At 42.1% G+C, this 24,335-nt stretch overlaps 1 protein-coding gene across 1 annotated transcript in view; it reads right to left on the reverse strand.

Moving 5' to 3' along the window:
- Positions 1-2,186: 2,186 nt before the first annotated feature.
- LOC124596057 overlaps positions 2,187-24,335 on the reverse strand; it is a 54,553-nt gene continuing 32,404 nt past the window's right edge. Inside the window, exons 2-3 of the mRNA XM_047135032.1 lie at positions 13,192-13,356; positions 2,187-2,630 (exon numbers count right to left, since the gene is read on the reverse strand). Coding sequence (XP_046990988.1) covers positions 2,416-2,630; positions 13,192-13,356 — 380 coding nt within the window. The 3' untranslated portion in view covers positions 2,187-2,415. The remainder of the gene's footprint in view (positions 2,631-13,191; positions 13,357-24,335) is intronic.

The raw sequence follows: 24,335 nt of genomic DNA on the forward strand, positions 1-24,335 counted from the left end.
AGTTCTGGACGTGTGAGGTGTTTCATTGTCCTGCTGGAATTGCTCAAGTCCATCGGAATGCACAATGGACATGAGTGGATGCAGGTGATCAGACAGGATGCTTATGTACGTATCACATGTCAGAGTCGTATCGAGACGTATCAAGGGTCCCATATCACTCCAACTGCACACGTCCCACACCATTACAGAGCCTACACCACAGTCCCCTGCTGACATGCAGGGTCCATGGATTCATGAGGTTGTCTCCATACCCGTACACGTCCATCTGCTCGATAGAATTTGAATCAAGACTTGTCTGACCAGGAGAGGTTTCCAGTCATCAACAGTCCAATGTCGGTGTTGACGGTCCCAGGCGAGGCGTAAAGCTTTGTGTCGTGCATTCAACAAGGATACACCAATGGGCCTTCGGCTCCGAAAATTATGATGCACTACGCAGTTAAAATTCACTTAATTTGATCAAATTGGCGGGTTTTGACGCAGTCTGCACCAACCCGTTGCACAGTTATGATATATTCCATCATAAATTCTTATCTTATTCTACTTACTATATTACCTAATGTTATTGTTCGAAACTGAGTCAGCTCAGTGAAATTGTGTATCACTCCTTTACCTCAGATTCAGAATGGAGTTTTAGGGGTTTTACATTATGCTGAACAAATCTACAACAAGTTACTTGCAGATGCCAAGTCCTTAGACAGTCAAAAACAAAAGAATATCTCATTAGCTAGTCCTATAATTTTTCAGAATATTTTGACTCAGGAAAGCAAATTCCACGTAACTCTGGTGTTTACGTTAAGCAGCTGCGTTGAGGCTTGCACCTACGCAGCCAGCAACCAGCAACACACACAGATTAGGCAGTCACAGACCTCACAGGGGACAGCTCTTCAGATGACAAAGGATGGCTGCACTCCACCCAGCCACCAGGCAGCAATCCAAGCGCTGCCAGGTGTCACTGTCTCCATAGACCTTTTCTCCTCTGCGGGCCACGTGATCGGAAATCGTACCTACAGTATCCTGGCACTGAGGCATTATTGGGGCCAGTGCCCAGGTTATGTACGATGGTTCTCTACAAGTGAGTTTCCCAAGCCAGGCGCCAATTGTGAAAGCATTCCTACAATCAGGATCTCACACTAGAGTCACTGCTATAACGACGCCGCCATCCACGTCGACCTTCATCTCCAGAAGCTACCAGCTATGACCTACTCCATTCGTGATCTCTATGGTGAAGGGACGTGGCCTCTGATGCTGTGACCAGCAATTGGACTTTGTAATACCTGTCTTGTTTTTTAGTGGCAATATGGCATACTTAAACATGTCCCTTCTGGACCTTGATTGCGGCGCGCTTTGGATTTTCGAACTTTCAATTTACTGTGACATTTTCAGGCCTACAGCATTCCGATATTACTGTTATTCTTCAAATATTCAACAAACGAATTGGCTTCAGTTGCGTTCCGAAGTAACACTCACTGTAGAAGATTGTTTATGTGTGTTACAATAAACTTCCTATTAAGTTTATACCTTGGTATATTTCCTGTGCTGCATTCGGCAGACACATCGAAACAGATTTTGGATTTGTCGACATGTGGGCAGCTGATAGTGTCTATGTAAAGTTATATATGCTTTCTTTGATGTATTAAATAAACACGGCAGTGGAGCAGTGAAGGATGTAAGATAATGAATTTTTTTTATTTAGATGCAGTTGTTTCTCACCTAATCTTCATAAATATGTATAGGATAATTTACAACTAATTCACAAAATTATCAGTATGAGTATATTATATATTAGCAACAGTAATAATTTGTTTTTAGTATAATTTAAAACTGTAAGTAGCTACAGTGTCTGCTTCTTCCTCATAGTGCATAAAGTGACTCGCTCCACATCTCTGGGTGCTATCTTTCATTATGGACTTTACAGAACACAATTTTTGAATGAGTGAATGAATTAACTGCTTCTTTCCTTCGAACTGTTTCGTGAAAGACAATAAATAAATTCTGAGAGATGTAAACTGTTTTATTTTGTTTTACATAATTTACAGTCGTTGGTTTCCAAATGAAAATCGATGACAGACAAGTTATACTTTTATGTGGCGACAAAAGCTCGGTTCAGCAAAAAAAAAAAAAAAAAAAAAAAAAAAAAAAAAAAAAAAAAAAAAAAAAAAAAAAAAAAAAAAAAAAAAACGACAGGAATCCACTACAGATAAGTTGAACTATGCCTGCAAAGCAGTTTCAATATTTTCATACCCAAATTACTCCCAATGCCAGTGTGTGGTGTAGCACTTCTTGAAATTGTAACCTTTTTATCACATTAAGATGTCAGTGACAAACAATTCGTCCCTTTTTTAAGAGTTGTTTAACAATTTGAAGCACACTTATGTACATATCACAAAACCGTGTCCAGCGAAATTAGTGCCTCAGTCAGGTAAGTAACAAATGTCCCACGTAATATAGCAGTAGGATATAGAATTTCTGTATCGAATCAGTTCTTCCACCACGATTACACAGATCTTCGGAGCAGAAGTAACAGCTCTCTACCTTCACCACTTTAGCTGCCTCCAGGCAGGGATTCGTCTTGTCCGGTATTGGCACACACATCCTTTCTGTGTACTTGCGACCGCTGTTCTCTGTAACATCTGTAACATGGGAGACACATTTTTATTACATTTTACACAGACCTGTGATATGACATATCTACATCTATATCTCTACTGAGTGTATTTGCAGTGAGATTGATGTTAGATGTAGGAGATATAAACACACTACTGGCCATTAAAATTGCTAAACCAAGAAGAAATGCACATGATAAACGGGTATTAATTGGACAAATATAATATATTAGAACTGACATGTGATTACATTTTCACGCAATTTGGGTGCATAGATCCTGATAAATCAGTACCCAGAACAACCACCTCTGGTCCTAATAACGGCCTTGATACGCCTGGGCATTGAGTCAAACAGAGCTTGGATGGCGTGCACAGGTACAGCTGCCCATGCAGCTGCAACACGATACCACAGTTCATCAAGAGTAGTGACTGGCGTATTGTGACGAGCCAGTTGCTCGGCCACCATTGACCAGACGTTTTCAATTGGTGAGAGATCTGGAGAATGTGCTGGCCAGGGCAGCAGTCGAACATTTTCTATATCCAGAAAGGCCCGTACAGGACCTGCAACATGCAGTCGTGCATTATCCTGCTGAAATGTAGGGTTTCGCAGGGTTCGAATGAAGGGTAGAGCCACGGGTCGGAACACATCTGAAATGTAACGTCCACTGTTCAAAGTGCCGTCAATGCGAACAAGAGGTGACAGAGACGTGTATGTAACCAATGGCACCCCATACCATCACACCGGGTGATACGCCAGTATGGCGATGACGAATACACGCTTCCAGTTTGCGTTCACCGGGATGTCGCCAAACACGAATGCGGCCATCATGATGCTGTAAACAGAACCTGGATTCATCCGAAAAATGACGTTTTGCCATTCGTGCACCCAGGTTCGTTGTTGAGTACACCATCGCAGGCGTTCCTGTCTGTGCTGCAGCGTCAAGGGTAACTGCAGCCGTTGTCTCCGAGCTGATAGTCCATGCTGCTGCAAACGTCGTCAAACTGTTCGTGCAGATGGTTGTTGTCTTGCAAACGTCCCCTCTGTTGCCTCATGGACCGAGACGTGGCTGCACGATCCGTTACAGCCATGCGGATAAGATGCCTGTCATCTCGACTGCTAGTGATACGAGGCTGTTTGGATCCAGCACGGCGTTCCATATTACCCTCCTGAACCCACCGATTCCATATTCTGCTAACCGTCATTGGATTCCGACCAACGCGACCAGCAATGTCACGATACGATAAACTGTAATCGCGATAGGCTACAATCCGACCTTTATCAAAGTCGGAAACGTAATGGTACGCATTTGTCCTCCTTACACGAGGCATCACAACAACGTTTCACCAGGCAACGCCGGACAACTGCTGTCTGTGTACGAGAAATCGGTTGGAAACTTTTCTCATGTCAGCATGTTGTAGGTGTCGCCACCGGCGCCAACCTCGTGTGAATACTCTGAAAAGCTAATCATTTGCATATTATAGCATCTACTTCCTGTCGGTTAAATTTCGCGTCTGTAGCACGTCATCTTCGTGGTGTAGCAATTTTAATGGCCAGTAGTGTATAAAAAAATAAACTTGCATACTTTGCTTACTTTCATTCTATTATGTCTTACGGGATCATATTTTGGAGCTACTCGTCACATCGAGCAAAAAGTTTTAGCGAGCTAAAGCGTGCAAAAAGATTTATTTGTGGTGTAAACTCAAGAACATCATGTAGAAACCTGTTCAAGGAACTTTGTATTCTAACCACTGCTTCTCAGTATATTTATTCCTTAATGAATTTTTTTGCAAGTAATATATCTCGGTTTTCAACTAATAGCTCAATACATAGTATCAATACTAGGAATAATAACAATCTACATAAAGACCTAAAATCACTTACCTTGATCAAAAAGGGGTCCAAGATCCAGGAACACACATTTTCAATAAATTACCAGCAAGCATTAAGGACTTGGTTTCAGATAATGCAAAGTTTAAACACAGTTTGAAACCCTTTTTGATAGGCAACTCCTTCTACTCTATCGATGAACATCTTAACAGGGACTGTTAGACAAGCTTAAGTAAAAAGGTCTGTGAGATTTCAGTTTTGACAGCACTTTGTCACGACAGTTGAGATTAGGTATTTTGTGTATGATAAATTTATTGAAAGTGCTTAGCAATATTTCATTGTGACAGTGTATTAATTCAGTAATCATCAGCAGTTCCCGTTTACTGTAATGTATTCACCTACTTTGACAATCTGACAAATGATCAGGTTAGAAAGTGTTATGTTCAAATGTTTTATGTTTTTTACGTTATACATGTTTGTTGCATGCCCAGGGGAATCATCTTATTTTGGGTCTATGGAACGGAAACTGAATCTAATCTAATCTAATTTGTGGCTAAATTTCTTTACATAATTTGAGGACATTAGTTGGGACCAAGACGATCAAGTTTAGAAAAGCGACTCATGTCTGGAAATGTATAGTTTTTTCTCTATACGCAAAAGACCCCAAAACACGTTTAAATATCCCACATTATCGGCGCCATTGACTAAGGTATTACGTACGTCATTCACCGATCACATGAAATCTTTGATTTGCGAGACCCACTATGACATCTGTGGGGTATGGCTGCGGCGAAAGCTGGAGGAGCAAGGACTGGTTCAAATTCAAATGGTTCTAAGCACTATGGGACTTAACATCTGAGGTCATCAGTCCCCTAGGACTTAGAACTAATTAAACCTAACCAACCTAAGGACATCACACACATCCATGCCCGAGGCAGGATTCGAACCTGCGACCGTAACGGTCGCGCGGTTCCAGGCGGTAGCGCCTAGAACTGCTCGACCACTCAGGGCGGCCAAGGACTGGTCTGGTGCTCCTGTGTACTGGAACATGGTACGGAGGTACTGCGCCTGTGGTGCCGTCGGTAGTAGCTGGGAAACGGTAAGTTTCTGAACAAGTCTGTGAAAGGAATTTAGTTACACCCTTACATCTTTTCCACAAGTCACATCGTGGTTTTGTCGACGGGTAGAGAATCAAACTCTTTTTCCCGTCATCCCCTTGTTGTACGGTTCGTGGACAGTGCAGTAGAAAAAAGAATCAGTAGTAATGTAAAACACAAGCGGCTTTGCGTTTTTGCTTCTACACACGACTGCATAAATCTGAAGGAGGAAATTATCCAGGTGAAATAATATATTTCAATGCTGCAGCTTCCATTAGACGTCAGCAACTAAATAAAAGAGCCAGACAACGAGATTCTATCTTGCGTTTTGCTGATGGCATAATATTATCTGCCACTAGTTCAGATAACTTGAACAGCGAGAAGAAGAATTTAATAGAGCAAGTTTGAGTGTAGACTTGAAAAACAACTACAATAACTCTATAAATGTAATCCACGCAACGAAAAAAGCATTGCTTAAATTAACAATTATGTCTTGTTTGATATAATTAGGACAGCTGAACACTATGACCTGATAGTATAAGCTCCCTACTCCTTGGAGATTATATGGGTTAATTAATGATTATTATGTTACAATCCTCTTTTTGTAGTTGACCGTGTATATCGAGACTTCGTTCATTGTTAAATGCAATCGTGTGGTACTAACTGATGGAGACGCATTAAGAACTGGTAAAATCTAATTTATTTCCTTTATCACACTGCAAACACACTATTATTCAAACTGTGTGCCACTACTATTAAACACAGAGATAAATCCTTCGCTACGCAACCGCCTACACCTTCCACAGCCTCTCAACAACTGCCTCTACTTGCGACTCTCTGCGCCACTGGGTATTGTCGCCCTCCAAAGAACAACCACTTACAGATACTACACACCAGTACCCTCACCATAAGAAGGAAAATAAGGATAAAAACGGACTGGAGCGCTTTCGATAAACAATATAGGCTTCCCTGTGTCGTTCTTCCGAAGTGTATGAAGATGAAAGTTTTCATCTGTGGTGGGGAGACATGGATGTTTTAAGGACAAAACCATTCAAAAACTAAGGGCAATTAAGAGATGCATATTGGGAACCACTATCAGAGACAGGGAACGTACTATAACCCACAATTACATCGCTTACATGAGGCTCTCAAAATCGGATTTCGTAAACCGATATCCCAATCCTGCTTCTCGTTCATCATGTAAACATTCCAGTATCAATTCCGGAAATGCGGTTCTAGTTGCCGGATTTCCTCTTCCACAGTCGATGCTTGCTGTCAAGTAAACACACAAATTTGTTTGAAACGTGCTTGGGTTGTCAGGTTACGTCTTGTTCTTAAAAATTTTCGGCTAATCTGGACGGGGTGATTTTTTATGTAGTGATGGAGAAGTAGAAATATTAGCCCGAGCGTGAATTTGGCTACCACTGATATTTAATTAAAAAGAAACAGCCATTGTGCTGACTAAACCATGAATCGAAACAGCTGATTTCCAGAGACCATTTGTGCAAAACAAGTAGCGATCGGAAAACCGATGTCTGACTGGTCCTCCAAAACCACTTAAGACCTTAACACGTAAACAGGAGAGAAAAGAAACGGCTACCGAAAATCGGTTTTCGCCGTCCGGAAGTTGTTTGTCATGTAAACGTTGCAAATATAACTTAGCACTTTTCTGACATCACAGGAATTAGGGGAATTGGATCACTTCGGGCAGGCATGGAATGTTCCCGTCCGTCGCCAACCTCAACAAGGAAACAATACTGTAACAATGTGTTGTAGTAGGCACTACGATTGCAGTTTTGATTATAGTGTCCTACTTGTCCTACGAGGAGGTTCAAATGGCTCTGAGCATTATGGGACTTAACTGCTAGGGTCATCAGTCGCCTAGAACTTAGAACTACTTAAACCTAACTAACCTAAGGACGTCACACACATCCATGACCAAGGCAGGATTCGAACCTGCGACCATAGCGGTCGCGCGGTTCCAGCCTGTAGCGCTTAGAACCGCTCGGCCACCCCGGCCGGCCTACGAGGAGGAAGTGCGGCTTGTTCCCTCCTCCCTCCTACCCCCCGCCGGCAACAAACATCTCTTCCCCGCTCAGCAACCTACTTAGGCGATGAACGCGTGCTTAGGCTTGAACTACCGGGTGATCAAAAAGTCAGTATAAATTTGAAAACTGAATAAATCACGGAATAATGTAGATAGAGAGGTACAAATAGACACACATGCTTGGAATGACATGAGGTTTTATTAGAACCAAAACAATACAAACGTTCAAAAAATGTCCGACAGATGGCGCATCATCTGATCAGAATAGCAATAATTAGCATAACAAAGTAAGACAAAGCAAAGATGATGTTCTTTACAGGAAATGCTCAATATATTCACCATCATTCCTCAACAATAGCTGTAGTCGAGGAATAATGTTGTGAACAGCACTGTAAAGCATGTCCGGAGTTATGGTGAGGCATTGGCGTCGGAGCTTGTCTTTCAGCATCCCTAGAGATGTCGGTCGATCACGATACACTTGCGAATTCAGGTAACCCCAAAGCCGATAATCGCACGGACTGAGGTCTGGGGACCTGGGAGGCCAAGCATGACGAAAGTGGCGGCTGAGCACACGATCATCGCCAAACGACGCGCGCAATAGATCTTTCACGCGTCTAGCAACATGTTTTTTTTTTGTTCTAAAAAACCCCATGTCATTCCAAGCATGTGTGTCAATTTTTACCTCTCTATCTACATTATTCCATGGTTTATTAAGTCTTCAAATTTATACCGACTTTTTGATCACCCGGTATACCCCCATCTCCACATCCCCGAAAAGTGCCAAGTTACTCTGTGTAGTGCTGTCTTGGAAGGCATGATGACGGTATTGTAAATGAAATTGAAGTTAACATGACATTTAGCCAAAGAAATGGATTTAAAAAAAACGAGAGATGACCTTTGCTGAAGTCCATGAAATAAAAAAAAAACAATAACTTGATGGAAGGTAAGTAGATGAGATAACATATCACGCAGGAGTGGCAAGTATGTGCATAGCTTGACGACAGGAATGTATGGAGAGGTCTAGAGGGAGCCATTATCCAGAAGTGGATTTCAAACGGTTCGTGATGATGACAGTGAAGATCAGATGGCTGGTTCCTGCAATATGACAGTGTTCCCAGTCACACAGAATTGAATGTCAGGCAGTTTTCAGCAAAAATTAAGATCTTCGTTTTTTTGTTTGTGCCTTTGACCGTGTCGGTGCAAAGACGGCATTGTTATTTTACGAATCTGGCGACGTTAATTTAAGGGATCGTCTTATGCCGTTCCTGTCACTACCCCGTAACACCCAGGGACGGAATGTCTACAACTACACGATTACTCTTCAACGCACAGCTAAGTACTTGGCAGATGGGTCACCGAACCACCTTCAAACTCTCTGCCGTCCCATTCTTGAACGGTGCGCGGCAAAAACGAGCACTTAAATATTTTTGTGCGACTTCTGATTTCTCTTATATTATTATTATGATTATTTCTCCATTGTAGGTGGCCGCCAACAAAATGTTTCACCATCAGAGGAGAAAGTTGCTGATTGAAATTTCATGAGAAGATTCTGCCGCAATGAAAAACGCCTTTGTTTTATTGATTGCCAACTCATTTCACTTATCAAGTCTGTGGCATTCTTTCTCCTATTTCGAATTAATAGGAAAAAAAGTATGACCCAACTGTCTGTGTGTAGTGTTATTCGCACGAAAGCGAGCTTGTGTACTGTGAATCTGAGGTGGGACTTCGGTATGGCACAAGCGGGATGTGTAAAACCACCTAAAAACCACTTCGTGGCTGCCGCCGCACCGTTCCACGTCGTCCCATTCTCACTTGCCCATCCTACTGTATCTGGTCTCAAATGAATATTTCATATTACCTAGAAAGGAAAGGTTTTCAGGGCATAGAAGAAGTGAAGCAAATATCATTGAACTCATGAAATAGCGTTTACGGAAAAAAGCAAGCAGTCCTAACCGACGCATCCATGCGGATGATTGGTCAGCCGAACAAAAATTGACCAATAGAGGCAACCAACAAAACAACCCTTGTAATGCGGCAAAATTTTGTCTCTATACATTTAACATTCTGTTGGTTTTTTTTTCGATTTATATTTATATTAGATCAATGTTTATGATGCATAGTCTTATTATTAATCATTTCATTGGCTGATATCGGCTAGCACCACATACCAACAATTTCTATAGTGCTGCATGTCTGGGTGTAAACTAGAGTTGACAGTGACAAAAAAGGCGATGTAGGCTACAAGTTTTGTCGCCACTATCGGCTAAAGAGAGACTGGGAAGAGACTTGTCATGCTCAGCAGGGACGGACATTTACTGTCCTGAGAGAGAGCATAGCTGGAGGCCACAGAATCTCCATAGTGCAGACAGTGTGAGTGGGAGCTTGCACTGTGGTGGATCGTACAAAATTTCTAAATAGCGATCCTGGAGGAAGAGGTCAGGGGTGGAACTAGGTGAAAAGACATCCGTTTAGTGCGAAAGATGCGGAGGTTCACAAACAATGGTCGCAAGCTGACCTCCAACGAATATCCTCATGGGAAGCGCTGGGGCACACTTCCCGCTGTTAAGCAGAGACACTTCTCTGATTGGTAGAGTGCTGACGATGTAGGAGAGGAAAATATTCTGAAAGGACTATGAGCTTCAGTGGTTGAATGGCAGATTCATGACCCACGTACTGGGAAGCAATGTTTTTGTAATATCCACTGGGATTCATGGCCTGAGCGCAGACACAGAGACTGGTTGTGCAGGAACAAGCAGCGTATGGCGAGAAGAGGCACCTCCCTGCGGGGATCGATCGAAGACAGTTCTCTCCAGAGATCGACTTAGAGACTTCACTAGTGAGGCCCACAGCGGAGAATCTGGCGATTAAATTTTGAGAAGTGTTGCTTGTGACACAAGGAGCACATAAAACCGTTTCCCTGTGAACGGAGTTGTTCTTCTGTTTAATTGAGAGACGATTCCTTAGCCCTCTGTGGCGTCTGACACTCAAAGAAGTGCTTCTTTACGGTGGTATACTTGAGTCGAATTTGTGCTCCTCACTAGTGAGCTAACAGAGACATTGACTCATGTTCTGTCTTGTGCTGAGGTATTTTCAGCCCTAGGAGTTTGCAGATGGCATATTGCGTTCACTGGGTAGGCAGATAATTGCAGGTACGCCACATACCTCATCTGCACAGTGCCCAACATCCCAACATGCAGATCATCGGTGCAGTACAACTCCTGTCCGTACTTCAATAGGGGATATGCCCACTCTTGTTCAGTGGACAGGGAAGCATTCACAGTAACTGTGTTGAGTTCCATTTGCTTGTCCACTGAGATTTTTTAGAAAATGCCAGTCAAGGTGTGGCCTTCCGTTTCTCAAACATATTTTCTGAATATCTCTAAATTACATGTAGGGTAGAATCCGACATTGTGTACTTCATATCTGTACAACTTTTTGCATTCTACATGTTTTTTGAGAATAAATAATTTACGTTACCAAATTGTGATCCGTTGTAGTGGCATACCTGTAGGAATGGTTGGTTGGTTAGTTGGTTGATTTGCAGGAAGGGACCAAGCAGCGAGGTTATCGGTCCCATCGAATTAGGGAAGGATGGGGAAGGAATTCGGCCGTGCCCTTTGGAACGAACCACGTGCCTGAAGCGATTTAGGAAAGTCACGAAAAACCTAAATCAGTGTGGGCGGACGCGGATTTGACCGTCGTCCTCCCGAATGCGAGTCCAGTGTGCTAACCAGTGCGGCACCTCGTTCGATCAGAAGTGATTGATGTGACCTGCTAAACTGAACTGAAGTAAAACCACAACACGATACCTCGTATGATGGAAATCCCTATAGGTTGTCACTTGCATTGCAGGCGGGAGAATTCCGTTGCGGAGACAACATTAGGCAACCACACATACACACGCTTTACGTTACACACACTATGGGAGTTTACACGCTTCTATACCACCCCCGGGAGGGGGATTTTAGTACTTTCATCCCCACCCCTTCTTCAGTATACTGGTCATTTTGAATTTACATCAAGCTCAACAATATACCGGTGTCCTCACTTGCAAGGGGAGGCTACGACGTTTGGAACACGGATTTACTTAAAACTTCGTACACTCGTAGTACTCCATTAGGACAACAAAATGTGTAAGCAGTAGCGCGTACTTCTCAAGCGTTATTGAGAAAATCGCAAGATAATTTCGGTCGTCAAATATATACCCGTGCGTGGCCGTTTTTACCAGAAAGCGGCGGCCGACGACGAGTGGATGCCGGCACGGTAACTCAGCGTGTTCGGTCAGAGGGTTAGCTGCCCTCTGTATAAAAATAAATAAATAAATAAATAATAAAAAAACCTTAGTTAATGGATCAACGACGAACTAAAACGGATGTCTTGCGACGTCCGCCCCAAGCAGATACAAAGAACAAAGACGAACAAAATGAGATTTTAAAAAAAAAAAGTGGGTAGCGTTCAAGCCCCGTACTCGCTGGATCGAGTCCCGTTCTTCAGTTTTTATTTTTAACACAGTCATTTTCTATGCTATTTATATTGCAATTGATATAATGGGAAAAATACGTGTAATCGGATGAACTTTTATTAAATTTACAATGTTATTTGGCAGTCTACAAATTTTTAGTTTCACAAATAATATAATATTCATACCTATCGACTAGTAAACGACTAAACGCATAAAGTGATATTGAAAATGTATGCTTGTCTGTGATTTGAGAAATCCCTTACACGTGGAAGGAGCCCGAAACTACTTGTTACCTCCAAGTTTTGAACGCCACAGACGGCTTTCGAAAGATGTACAATTAATTGTCGCTTTCAACATTACGAGTACAATGTCAGGATGGTATTTTTCGTAAAAACATGGAAAACATACAGTTAAACGACAGCTGCTGCATTGAATAAATGCTGTTTCCGCATACGCAATGTCTTTTGAGGTTTTCCGTGGAAAAACAAACCTCGTTAACATTTTCAAAAACCTCGCTTTCAGCTGATAATTTGGAAGCAAACCATGCATAACGCAACATTTCCTCAAATATCGGCGCTGATAATTGATCACGCAGTATCGAGTGTATTTTAATAGCGTCTTCACGAGAAGCAATTTCTCGTTCTTTTTCGATTAAATACGAACAATTTTGAAGACACGGACAAGCATATATTTTCAGTATCACTTTATGCGTTTGGTCGTTTACTAGTCGATAGTTACGAATATTATATTATTCGTGATAATAAAAATTTGTAGACTGTCAAATAACATTGTAAATTTAATAAAAGTTCATTCGATTACACGTATTTTTCCCATTATATCAATTGTAATATAAATAGTAAATAAATTGACTGCGTTAGAAATAAAAAAAAGCTGACGAACGGGACTCGATCCAGCGATTAAGGGGCATTAACGCTACCCACTTTTTTTTTTTTTTTTTTTTGATTCGCTTGAGAAGTACGTGCTACTGCTTACACATTTTGTTGTCCTGATGGAGTACTACGAGTGTACGAAGTTTGAAGCAAATCCGCGTTCCAAATGTCGTGGCCTCCGCTTGTTGGTGTGAATGAAATATCAACAAAAATCTAGGAATTACAAGGAAATGCAACAATGAACATGTAAGTTACAATACTTACTGGTGTATACGAGACTGACGCAATGAGTGGTGTTCTTAATTGTATTTGCTTGGACGATTGGAGCATTTAAAGCCAGGTAATCATCACAATCTCCCTGGTTTTGCGGACTGGTTGCGCATGAAGGATCTTCAGCTGAACGGCACAGGTAACAGTTCAGAGCAGACGCTGCAAAGAGGAAAAGAACTAAAGGCATAAACCGTTTATAGAATGAATAATTCATACATTTACACATATTTTAAGGCAGAGTTACAACTACTAATGGTGTTGTATAGCAGTTCCTGAAATCAACCTCAAGCCCTGCAAAATACACATTGTTACAAATGTAACAATGGAAAATTATTTTAAAACCTTGGACCATTACAAGTATCAGAGTCTCTTGACAGCGAAGTTAGAACTTGTACAAAATAACCAGAACAAGTAATAATCCAGAAATAATTTCATATTATAAACGGTACCGTAACACATTAAGAAATGTTGTAAGAAACTCTAGTATGTACATCTTGTCTGAAACTGACAGACCAGACAAAAAAATCAAATCAAAATCGAATACTGTCAAAAAAAAGAAAGGGAAATCAGCCATAAAACCTGTCATTATTTATGTTACAAAGAACGGGAAGATTGCAAAAGAAGATTCATTCGCCGATATTTTTAATACTTAATTTACAAAATAATTGAGAAAACTGGAGCAAACATTTTAGAAGAAGCAAAACGATGCACTTGAAGCAATACAGAGGACGTTTAATGAAATAAAAATTTATTTCACATTCCCATTTAAAATAAAAATTCAACTATTAGTTGTGGCCTTGTAATACACAAGGTTCTTAGTCACTTATCATAATGCTTAATTAATTCAGGGTGTGTTCCCAGACAGACGGAAATACGCTTTTGTTAGGGCTCTCTATACAAAGGGTGACTCCACAGGTCAATAACCATCACGGTACTCCTTACATGATATTCTAAATTTTTTGAGAAGGCTATTTTCTCCAAGGTTGTCAGACACCTGTGCAGTACGGGATACTTAGCTAATCACTGTTTGGATTTCAAAAGGACCACTGTACTGAGCCAACTATTTACACATTTACTAAGCACATAATAAAAATTTTGAACGATAAAATCTCACCAGGTGGTATCTCCTGTGACTTATTCTATTAAAGAAGTTTAATTGTTATTGGATACGTAGCTCAGAAAATGCGTGGTTTATTTCTTACTTACGAAACAGAAGCGAGTTCGAAAAACACAAAAGGTAGAGTACATGTGGGGAAATTGGAGTCAGAAAAATTTGTAATAAAGAACGGACTTAAGCAGGGAGATGCCCTATCTCCGCTACTTTTTAATTTAGTCCTAGAATATATTGTGCGAATGGCAACAGATAATTCAGAGGGTGTGGAGTTAAATGGAAATATTAAGATATTGGGGTATGCAAGTGACCTAACATCATTAGCGATAGGAAAGAATCTGTAACAGCAAATGTGAATGCGTTAATCAAGGCTAGTGAAGTTGTAGGTCTAAGGATAAGTGAAGACAAAGGTAAATACCTGGTTACTACTAGAATGCCAACAGCAGTAGATCAGGAAATGTTAAGATTTGGAGACATGCAGTTTGAAAAAGTATCTAGGCGTCAACATCACTTCGAGAAATGAGATCGAATCCGAACTGAAGAAGAGATTACGGGCGGGAAATGCGTGCTACTTCTCACTGAATAGATTACTTTCGTCACAGATATTGTCTAGGAATTTAAAGATTAGAATATACAAAACTATTATTCTACCAGTTATGCTGTATGGGTGTGAGATTTGGTCTCTCACTGTGCAAAATGAAAAGCCGTTTCGAGTATTTGAAAACAAAATTTTGAGGATAATTTTCGGAGCAAAAAGGGATGACATTAGCGGAGAGTGGCGAAAACTGCATAACGAAGGGGTTCATGAACTCTACTCAAGCCCTGACATAATCAGTATTATTACGTCACGTAGGCTGCGATGGACAGGTCACGTAGCTCGAATGGATGAGGCCAGGGCAGCGCCCAGAGTCCTGGTAGGGCACTTAGAGGAAAAACGTCCTGTGGGGAGACCGACGCGTAGATGGGAGGACAATGCGAAGGCTGATTTGAGGAGCCTAGGTATTGAAGGTGAATGAAAGGAAATAGCCCAAGACAGGGACAGATGGCGAAAATACGTTGCTGCGGTAATGTACTCTCGAGTCCGGTATGACCAGTAAGAGAGAGAGAGAGAGAGAAACAGAATGTAAAAAGTCATGCTGGACTATTCGAGCAAAACAAAAAAGAAAGCCACATCATGGGTGTGTATGTAGCACTGTGTCCGAAAGACCACCTGCCTGCCTTCATGTGGATCCAAGTGTGGCTCATCCTATTCTCCTCCTCTGCGAGAGACTTTCTGGCGGGCCTAGGATTGAAGAGGATATCCTGTTTCATGTCATGTAGCCAGCGATATTTTAACTTATTTTAACCTCAGTGATGTATCCTTTCTGGATTTACATTTTAATATGCACCTGAATCTGGGACGCAGGTCCTGAAACTGGATTCTGCTTTCCTTTTTAGACATAAATATTTTTTCAACTGTAGCTGATTTTATCATTGATGGTAATTAGAAATATATCTGCAGTTCACATACGTATATCTTTCAGGCGTGTCTTTACGCTGCTGGAAGTATTAACCTCAACCTCAAGGTACGTGTATTAACTTGTGAAATTTATCAACAATCTATTCAAGTCTGCGAGTAACAGACATACTCGTAACTACAACACTAGAAGGAAAAGTGATTACATTACCCTTTAATTAATGTAACATTGGCAGAGAAAAGTGCGAGAACTCTTTGACAATCGGCCTATGGAAATAATGTGCCTGGCAGATAGAAGAAGTGTTTCCAAATATGGATTAAAGATGTTTTCCCTTAACAACTTCATCCATGTCACAGACACTGAATGGAAATAATTATCCACTTTTACATAAAAAACTGTAAATGGGCCGCATTAAGCCACTTTTTGTTTTTTTAGATATAAATATCTGTGTTCTGTGTTTGGTCTGTTAACACACTCCACATCATGATGTTTATCTTGAATATGATCTATGGAACAAGTAAGTAATCAAGTATGAAAGTAAGTAACTAACTCAACAAAACTGCATGTACAGTGTAGCACTGCGACTACATGATTAAATTTTAGGTAATTTTGGGTACACAGGATGTGAAATTTGGTATCTCTGGCAGCAGCAAGTGTTCTAACCCATCTGGGCATTGAGTCGAACTGAGTTTGAAAGACAGATACATGTTTGTTACTCCATACCGCTTCAACTCTGTGCCAGGTTTCATCAGTCATAGTGGCTGTTGAGTCTGCCGGAAACCCATACTCAGATGTTTCCAATGGATGAGAAATCTAGAGAATGTGCTGGCCAGGCCAACAGTCGAACACCTTCTCTATCGAAGAAGGTCAGGATAGCACAGGCTACATGAGGTCTTGTTATCTTGTTGAAGCGTAGCGTTACCACCTGACTTAATACGTCACAAATGTAACTGCTGCTGTCAATGGAAGCCGCAACAATGGCCAAACATTGTCACACTGTTGATGTGGGTACATGACTTGTTGAAAACAAGCTCATGTTCGTGTGGTGGCTGAACGATGCTGTACGACTAGGCGAACAATATGTTGATACTCTCTGGCTCCAATCGTATGGAGTCGTCGTATGAGGTCTTGATATCCTTCATAACGTTCGGTATCGACCTCCTCAATTAATCGATTCCATACTCACATGATAATCGATAACGCAAACAGTACTATGCCGAAACACTAAAACCGCTAATCTACATCTACTTACGTAATCTGCAAACTACGGCATGGAGCGTGGCGGAGGGTATCTTATGCTGCTATTAGTAATTTACCTTCCTGTTACACTCGCAAATAGAGCGAAGGCAAAACGACTGTTTACGTGCTGCCATACGATCCCTAATTTTTCCTATCTTCGTGCTCCTTACGCGAAATGTACGTTGGCGGCAGTAGAATCGCTCTGCGTCAGCTTCAGATCCAGGAGAAGAGCGTCGTCTTCCCTCCAGGCATTCATACTTGAGTACACGAAGCATCTCCGTGATACTCGCGTTTTGATCGAACCTACCGGTAACAAATCAGGTAGCTCGCCTATGAACTGCTTCCATGACATCCTTTAGTCTTATCTGGCGGAGATCCCAAACACACGAGCAATACTCAAGAGTGTATCGCTCTAGTGTTCTATTCGCAGCCTCTTTTGCAGATGAGCTACACTTTCCTAAAATCCTCCCAGTCAACCGACGTCATCCACTCACCTTTCCTGCTACCGACCTTACGCGGTCGTTTCATTTCGTATTGCTTTGCAACGTTACGCCCAGATATTTTATCGACGTAACTGTGTCTAAAAGAACAACTAACTCTGTATTCGAACGTTATGGGGCCGTTTTTCCTACTGATCCGCATTAACTTACATTTTTCTATATTTAGAGCAAGCTGAAATTCATCATACCAACTAGTTTTTTTTTCATAAAGGCAGTCTCACTTGAAAAACTGATTTATCAACTGCAATTATGCGTTTCGCCCTTGTGAGACATCATCAGATTATCTGAACAGAATAGAACAAAATAATTTTAATGTCACAGAAGGCAACGTAATGAAACGTCATTCTAAACCGTGCAGCCATGAATACAGAGAAAATAATTTATTACGATATACTGATAATTTTTACTTTTTGGACCGCCCGACTACAACTGAATGAAACACAATTTTCGTGCCATACGCGTTTCGCCTTAGTTCTCTGCAAGGCATCTTCAGTGGCCTGGAATATATACACGTTTTACTATTTAGTTTACGTTTTGGGGTAATGTACCTATAGGTTATAAACAGTTCTGGTGGTTTGTTTTTGGTATCATGTGGTAATATTTTAAATTCTACTTACAGGCTGCGTGGACGATTTTCTACATATCATGTTTCTGTTCCATTCTTGGTGCCGTTCCTCTTCTTATAATTGCCACTTGGGGTTTTTTCCACATTTCACAGCACTAGGAACTGAACACTTGTTTTGATGCAATGTTTTGGTTTGTGTTGCCGATTGTCGGATGTTATTGCCAAATATCGAATGCTATTGCCAACTTTCGAGTGTAATTTTTGAAGTATCTGTGATCTGTTTGTGTAAGTATGTGTGTGTATGTGTGTGAGTGTGTGTTTTGGTGTGAAATATTTATTTTGGTCAGCTTTTTATTGTGGCTGCTTATGTGAGTGAGATGTTTTTATTTTATCATTTCTTTTTTTTAAGTGTAGTAGGGAGCCTGTACTGATATGTGTTTGCTCATTTATCACATGTCTGGTTTCAGCAATAGCTTTCTGAATGTGGAAGTTTTCTTGCATTATTTGTCATGGTCGTTTACCGTCATTATTTTCATTTCTTGTGACATGTCTGTAGGATGGTGCTTATGGTGTTTTAAATCTTCTGCAAATGTGGAATGGTTTGTTTCGTACTTCCAACACCTGATATGTTTTTTGTATCGTGTTTTAAAATTTCTACATGCCATGCATAACCGCCCTCCCTACTTCGCGTCCCAAGCGGCGGCTCGTATTGCTTGTGTCTTAAACTGGCGTAGAGTAAAGGCGGATGCTGTAGTTGTCACGACAATAACTTCGTATTCGGAAGAAATGGGCCTGATTCTTCGGAAGACCATCCTACTTTTTATTGACGATTCTTTCCCAAATCACTTAAAGGCGCAAACGCATTAGGACAACGAACGATAGCGAATGGATGAGGCTGAACGTCGGTTCGCAACGCATTGTCATTTGACCTCTCATCCTTACCAAACCAATTGGTTGGGGTCAAGGGATTGGTGCACGTGGAATCGCAGTTAGCTCTGATAACTTGTTGAGGTTGCTCTCGTTTTGTTATCGATACAAAGTAGCGTTTTAATTTTCAACGACCGATATTATAAGGGCAGTAGAAGATTTAGAAGTCGTCGCGTACGCAGTATTTATTTTTCTGCAAGAAGCTGGCCACCAAAAAAAAAAAAAAAAAGAAGAAATGACATTGCTTTTAAAAAGTAGGGAGTCAACTAAACGCCAATGCTTTGATGCTACCGTTGGCATCCGAACCGCAACCAAGGCAAACCGCTTTGTTGGTTCCGATTTGCCGTCCGTACATATTAAGCAAATCTCGGCCAACGATGCGGTTGGTTTTAATTCGTTGGCCTAGTGCGTATGCGCCGTAAGGCGTATGTCATAGCAAGGATCGCCTCTTACCCTCATCGTTCACCAACTAAGCCAACTTTCATGATCATGACATCGGCGAGATTTCATGATGTAACTTCCTTTTACTTCTTCGATTAGAACTGATGGCTCCGTTACCGTCATTCGAGCGTTGTTGACCACAACGTATCATTCAGCCTGAAGTTAGTTTTACCCGAAGTGAGGGTATCAAATGACATGGTAAAACTCTATAAGCAGAGTTCCAGAAAATAGAAGCCGGTTGTCGAAGGTGGGAAGTGTCTGCCGCTAGAGAACGAAATCACAGTTTTAGACTCTTCATTTATGCAGGTATCGACCTTCTGTTATCTTGGTGCTTCTTTTTGTCTTACGTGAAGGGATTTCGAGAGAACGATAGCGTCTGTCCCGCAAAACCAGACCAGCGGAATCGCCAACCGCGAAATCCTGTACCAGTCAGTGATAACTTGTAGTTCTCAAGGTTGCAGTATCAACACCTTCTACTCGGTCCGCTAGCAAGTCCATAATCGATAAGAAAACTACAGAGAAAACTTTGCCAAGTACAACTTTGTGTTGCGGTGGACAACTCTACAGTGACTTGTGTGCATTTTTTAAATCTCTATTAACCCGACAGAATCACAATTATTACACTGAATTACCAGATTCTCCATCATAAGATCACGTAACTGTCGTGGCACTGAACTGACAAGTTACTGCGTCCTGAATGGCATTTAAGATTTAGTTTTGGTTAAGATCAAGAAACGTGTTCAGTCTTCCCAAACATCTGGGAAAGGCTATGGGACGGAGGACGTAGTTCACTTCTTACCAGAACACAACTATCGTTCAAAATATCTAAAGAGACTCAAATTCAATCAGTAAGGAACCTGCTCCTACGTCAGAGATCGAAACCCAAGAACGAACATGTAGTTCTACACTGAAGCGCCAAAGAAACTGTTATAGCCATGCATATTCAAATACGGAAATATGTAAACAGGCACAATACGGAGCTACGGTCGCCTACGCCTTTATAAGACAACAAGTGTCTGGCGCAGTTGTTACATCGCTTACTGCTCTGCAATGGCAGGTTATCAAGATGTGAGTTTGTGCGCGGTGTTGTAGTCGGCGCACGAGCGATAGGGTACAGCATCTCCCAGGTAGCGATGAAGTAAGGATTTTCCCGCACGACCATTTCACGAGTGTACCATGAGTCTCAGGAACCCGGTAAAATATCAAATCTCCGACATCGCTGCCGCCAGATCCTGCAACAACGGGACCAAGGACGTTGAAGGGAATCGTTCAACGTGACAGAAGTGCAACCCTTCCGCAAATTCCTGCAGATTTCAATGCTGGGCCATCAACAAGTGTCAGCGTCCGAACCATTCAACGAAACATCATCGACATGGGCTTTCGGAGCCGAAGGCCCACTCATGTGCCCTTGATGACTAGCCGGCCGCTGCGGCCGAGTGGTTCTAGGCGCTTCAGTCTGGAACCGCGCGACCGCTACCGTTGCAGGTTCGAATGCTGTCTCGGGCATGGATGAGTGTAATGTCCTTAGGTTGGTTAGGTTTAAGTAGTTCTAAGTTCTGGGGGACTGATGACCTCAGATGATAAGTCCCATACTGCTCAGAGCCATTTGAACCATTTCTGTTATGACTGCACGACACAAAGCTTTACGCCTCGCCTGGGCCCGTCAACACCAACATTTTACTGTTGATGAGTGGAAACTTGTTTCCTGGTCGGACGAGACTCGTTTCAGATTGTATGGAGTGGATGGACGTGTACGGGTTTGGACACATTCATGAATCCATGGAACCTGCATGTCAGCAGGGGACTGTACAAGCTGTTGGAGGCTCTATAATGGTGTGGGGCGCGTGTAGTAGGAGTGATATGGGACTCTTGATACGTCTAGGTACGATTCTGACAGGTGACACGTACGTAAGCATCTTGTCTTATCACCTGCATCCATTCATGTCCATTGTGCTTTCCGGCGGACTTGGGCAATTCTAACAGGACAATGCGACAGCCCACTTGTCCAAAAATGCTACAGAGTGGCTCCAGCAACACTCTTCTGAGTTTCAACATTTTCGCTGGCCACCAAACTCCGCAGACATGAACATTATTGAGGATATCTGGGATGCCTTGCAATGTACTTTTCAGAAGAAATTTCCACCTCCTCGTATTCTTGCGGATCTATAGACAGCCGTGCAGGATTCATGGTATCAATGCCCTCCGGCACTACTTCAGACATTAGTCGAGTCCCTGCCACGTCGTGCTGCGGCACTTCTGCGTGCTCGCGGGGGCCCTATGCAATATTAGGCAGGCGCACGAGTTTCTTTGGCTCTTCAGTGTAGAATGTAACATGTATGTTCATTACCCTTGCCCGCCCGTTTGGCCTTGTGGTCTAACGCACGGCTTTCCGGGCGGGAAGGAGCGCCTGGTCTCCGGAACGAATCCGCCCGGCGGATTTATGTCAAGGTCCGGTGAACCGGCCAGTCTGTGGATGGTTTTTAGGCGGTTTTCCATCTGCCTCGGTGAATGCGGGCTGGTTCCCCATATTCCACCTCAGTTATACTATGTCGGCGATTGCTGTTTCCATTACTCTACCACGCAAACATAGGGGTTACACTCGTCTGGTGTGAGACGTTCCCTTAGGGGTCCACCGGGGGGCCGAACCGCACAGTAATCCTGGGTTCGATGTGGGGTGGCGGAGGGGTGAAGTGGACTGCCATAGTCGTCGTGGGGTTATGGACCACTGCGGCTGCGGCGGGGACGATGCCCCTCCATCGTTTCTAGGTCCCTGGTTAACATACAATACAATACATACAATGTTCATTACCCTATGTAGCAGAACTATTCTCCGCTACTCGGAACTATTCCCTGTAGCAAAGTTAACAGAATCACTAACAAGATCTCTGAAAGCCTGTTACCTAAACAGCAGGTAGAACGCCACAGAAAATATTGGGTATCGTGGTATTGTTGTTAGTGAGATGGTGTCATCTGACGAATAAACTGGCAGAAGTACGGAGAGTGTGCGTTGGACTTCGGTATCAATTGGCAGTCATCTATTCGCCACACTGAACGACAGTGCCATTATGCAAACGCCAATATACTCTATGCAACACCATGGCATCTGCTGACGTTCCCCATACACACAGTAGTATTTCAATGAAATCAGCTTAATAATACCGTCAACATACTAAGTATTTAGTAACTCCAGAGATACATTACTCTGTGCATCATGATACCCAGACATAACAGTAATTAATTAGCACAAAGCCGGCCTGAGTGGCCGAGAGGCTCTAGGCACTACAGTCTGGAACCGCGCGACCGCTACGGTCGCAGGTTCGAATCTTGCTTCGGGCATGGATGTGTATGATGTCCTTAGGTCACTTAGGTTTTAAGTAGTTCTAAGTTCTAGGGGACTGATGACCTCAGAAATTAAGTCCCATAGTGCTCAGAGCCATTAGCACAAACATTAACATTAGCATAATAATATCAACGTATAGCCCTGTAAATCACGTAGACGTCAATTTACTAAGGAAGGTAGACTATACGAATTCAAAGACTGCGGTACACATGTGGCTTATGATAAGTCTAGTGTAGGTGAGTAAGAACCTACCAATAGAGTACAAGTCTATATGAGTATATAGTTCCGAGGCAATACTCTCCGGTGTCTGTGATAGAGCTTCTCTTCCCCTTTCTTCGATTATCTCCTATCCGTTATCTATAATTTGGTGTGATGAATGGCAGCTTTCTCTTAATGTGGAAAAACGGTGCTGTAATGTTCGAATGCACTCTTCGTGCAATGCTGCTTGTCACAGCCACGTCGATTACATATCTAGGCGTAACGTTGCAAAGTGATACGAAATGGGACGAGCAGTTAAGGGCGGTAGCGGAGAAGGAAAATGGTCAACTTCTGTTGACAGGAAGAATCTTAGGAAAGTGTAGCTCATCTATAAAGAAGGCTGCGTATAGAACACTAAAGCGGCATTCTTGAGTACTGTTAGAGTGTTATGGATCCCCGCCAGGTCGGATTAAAGGATGACATCGAAGCAATTCAGAGGCGTGCTTCGTGATTTGTTACCGGTAGATTGCATCTACACCTGAGTATCACGGAGATGTCTCATGATCCCGAATGAGAATCCCTGAGGGAAGACCACGTTGTTTTCAATAAAAACGATTGAGAAAATTTTGAGAACCAGCATTTGCAACTGACTGCAGAGGCATGTAGGGAGTTTTCTTGCCCTCTTGTGAATGGAACAGGAAAGGAAATGACTAGTAGTGGTACGACATACCCTCCGCCATTCACCATACAGCGGCTTGCGGAGTATGTGTTTAGATGTAGCAGCCGATTCAAGTATGTATTTAGTTACACTTATCTGACAATAAATGTAGCAATATTAACAAAAGAGTTGTTTTAAACATAGGTGTGAATTGCATCACTGCAAAATTAAATGTGATGGTGTTGAAGGAATTAGATTAGGAAATGAGACAATGAACGTTGTAGATAAGTTATTCTATTTGAGCAGCGAAATAACTGACGATGGCCAGAGTAGAGAGGATATAAAATGCGGAGTGACAGAAGTAAGGAAAGCGTTTCTGAAACAAAGAAATATTTTAACATTTAATATGAATTTAAGTATTAGGAAATCTTTTCTGAAAATGCTGTGTGGAGCACAGCGTCATATCGGAAGGAAATATAAAGATAAGCTGTTTAGACACGAAATAGAAGGAAATTTTTGAATATTTAAGAACAGATGAGTAGATCGGACAACCAATGAGTACATACAGAATCTCACTGGAGAGAAAAGAGCGGTATGGCACGATTTGTCTAAAGGTGAGACCAGTTGATAAGACACGTTCCAAGGCATCAAGGAATAGTTTGGTAAAAACTGTAAGGGAAGACCAATGGTTGACTACAGTAT

Source organism: Schistocerca americana, chromosome 2 (genome assembly GCF_021461395.2).
Source record: "Schistocerca americana isolate TAMUIC-IGC-003095 chromosome 2, iqSchAmer2.1, whole genome shotgun sequence".
Taxonomy (NCBI): Eukaryota; Metazoa; Arthropoda; class Insecta; order Orthoptera; family Acrididae; genus Schistocerca; species Schistocerca americana.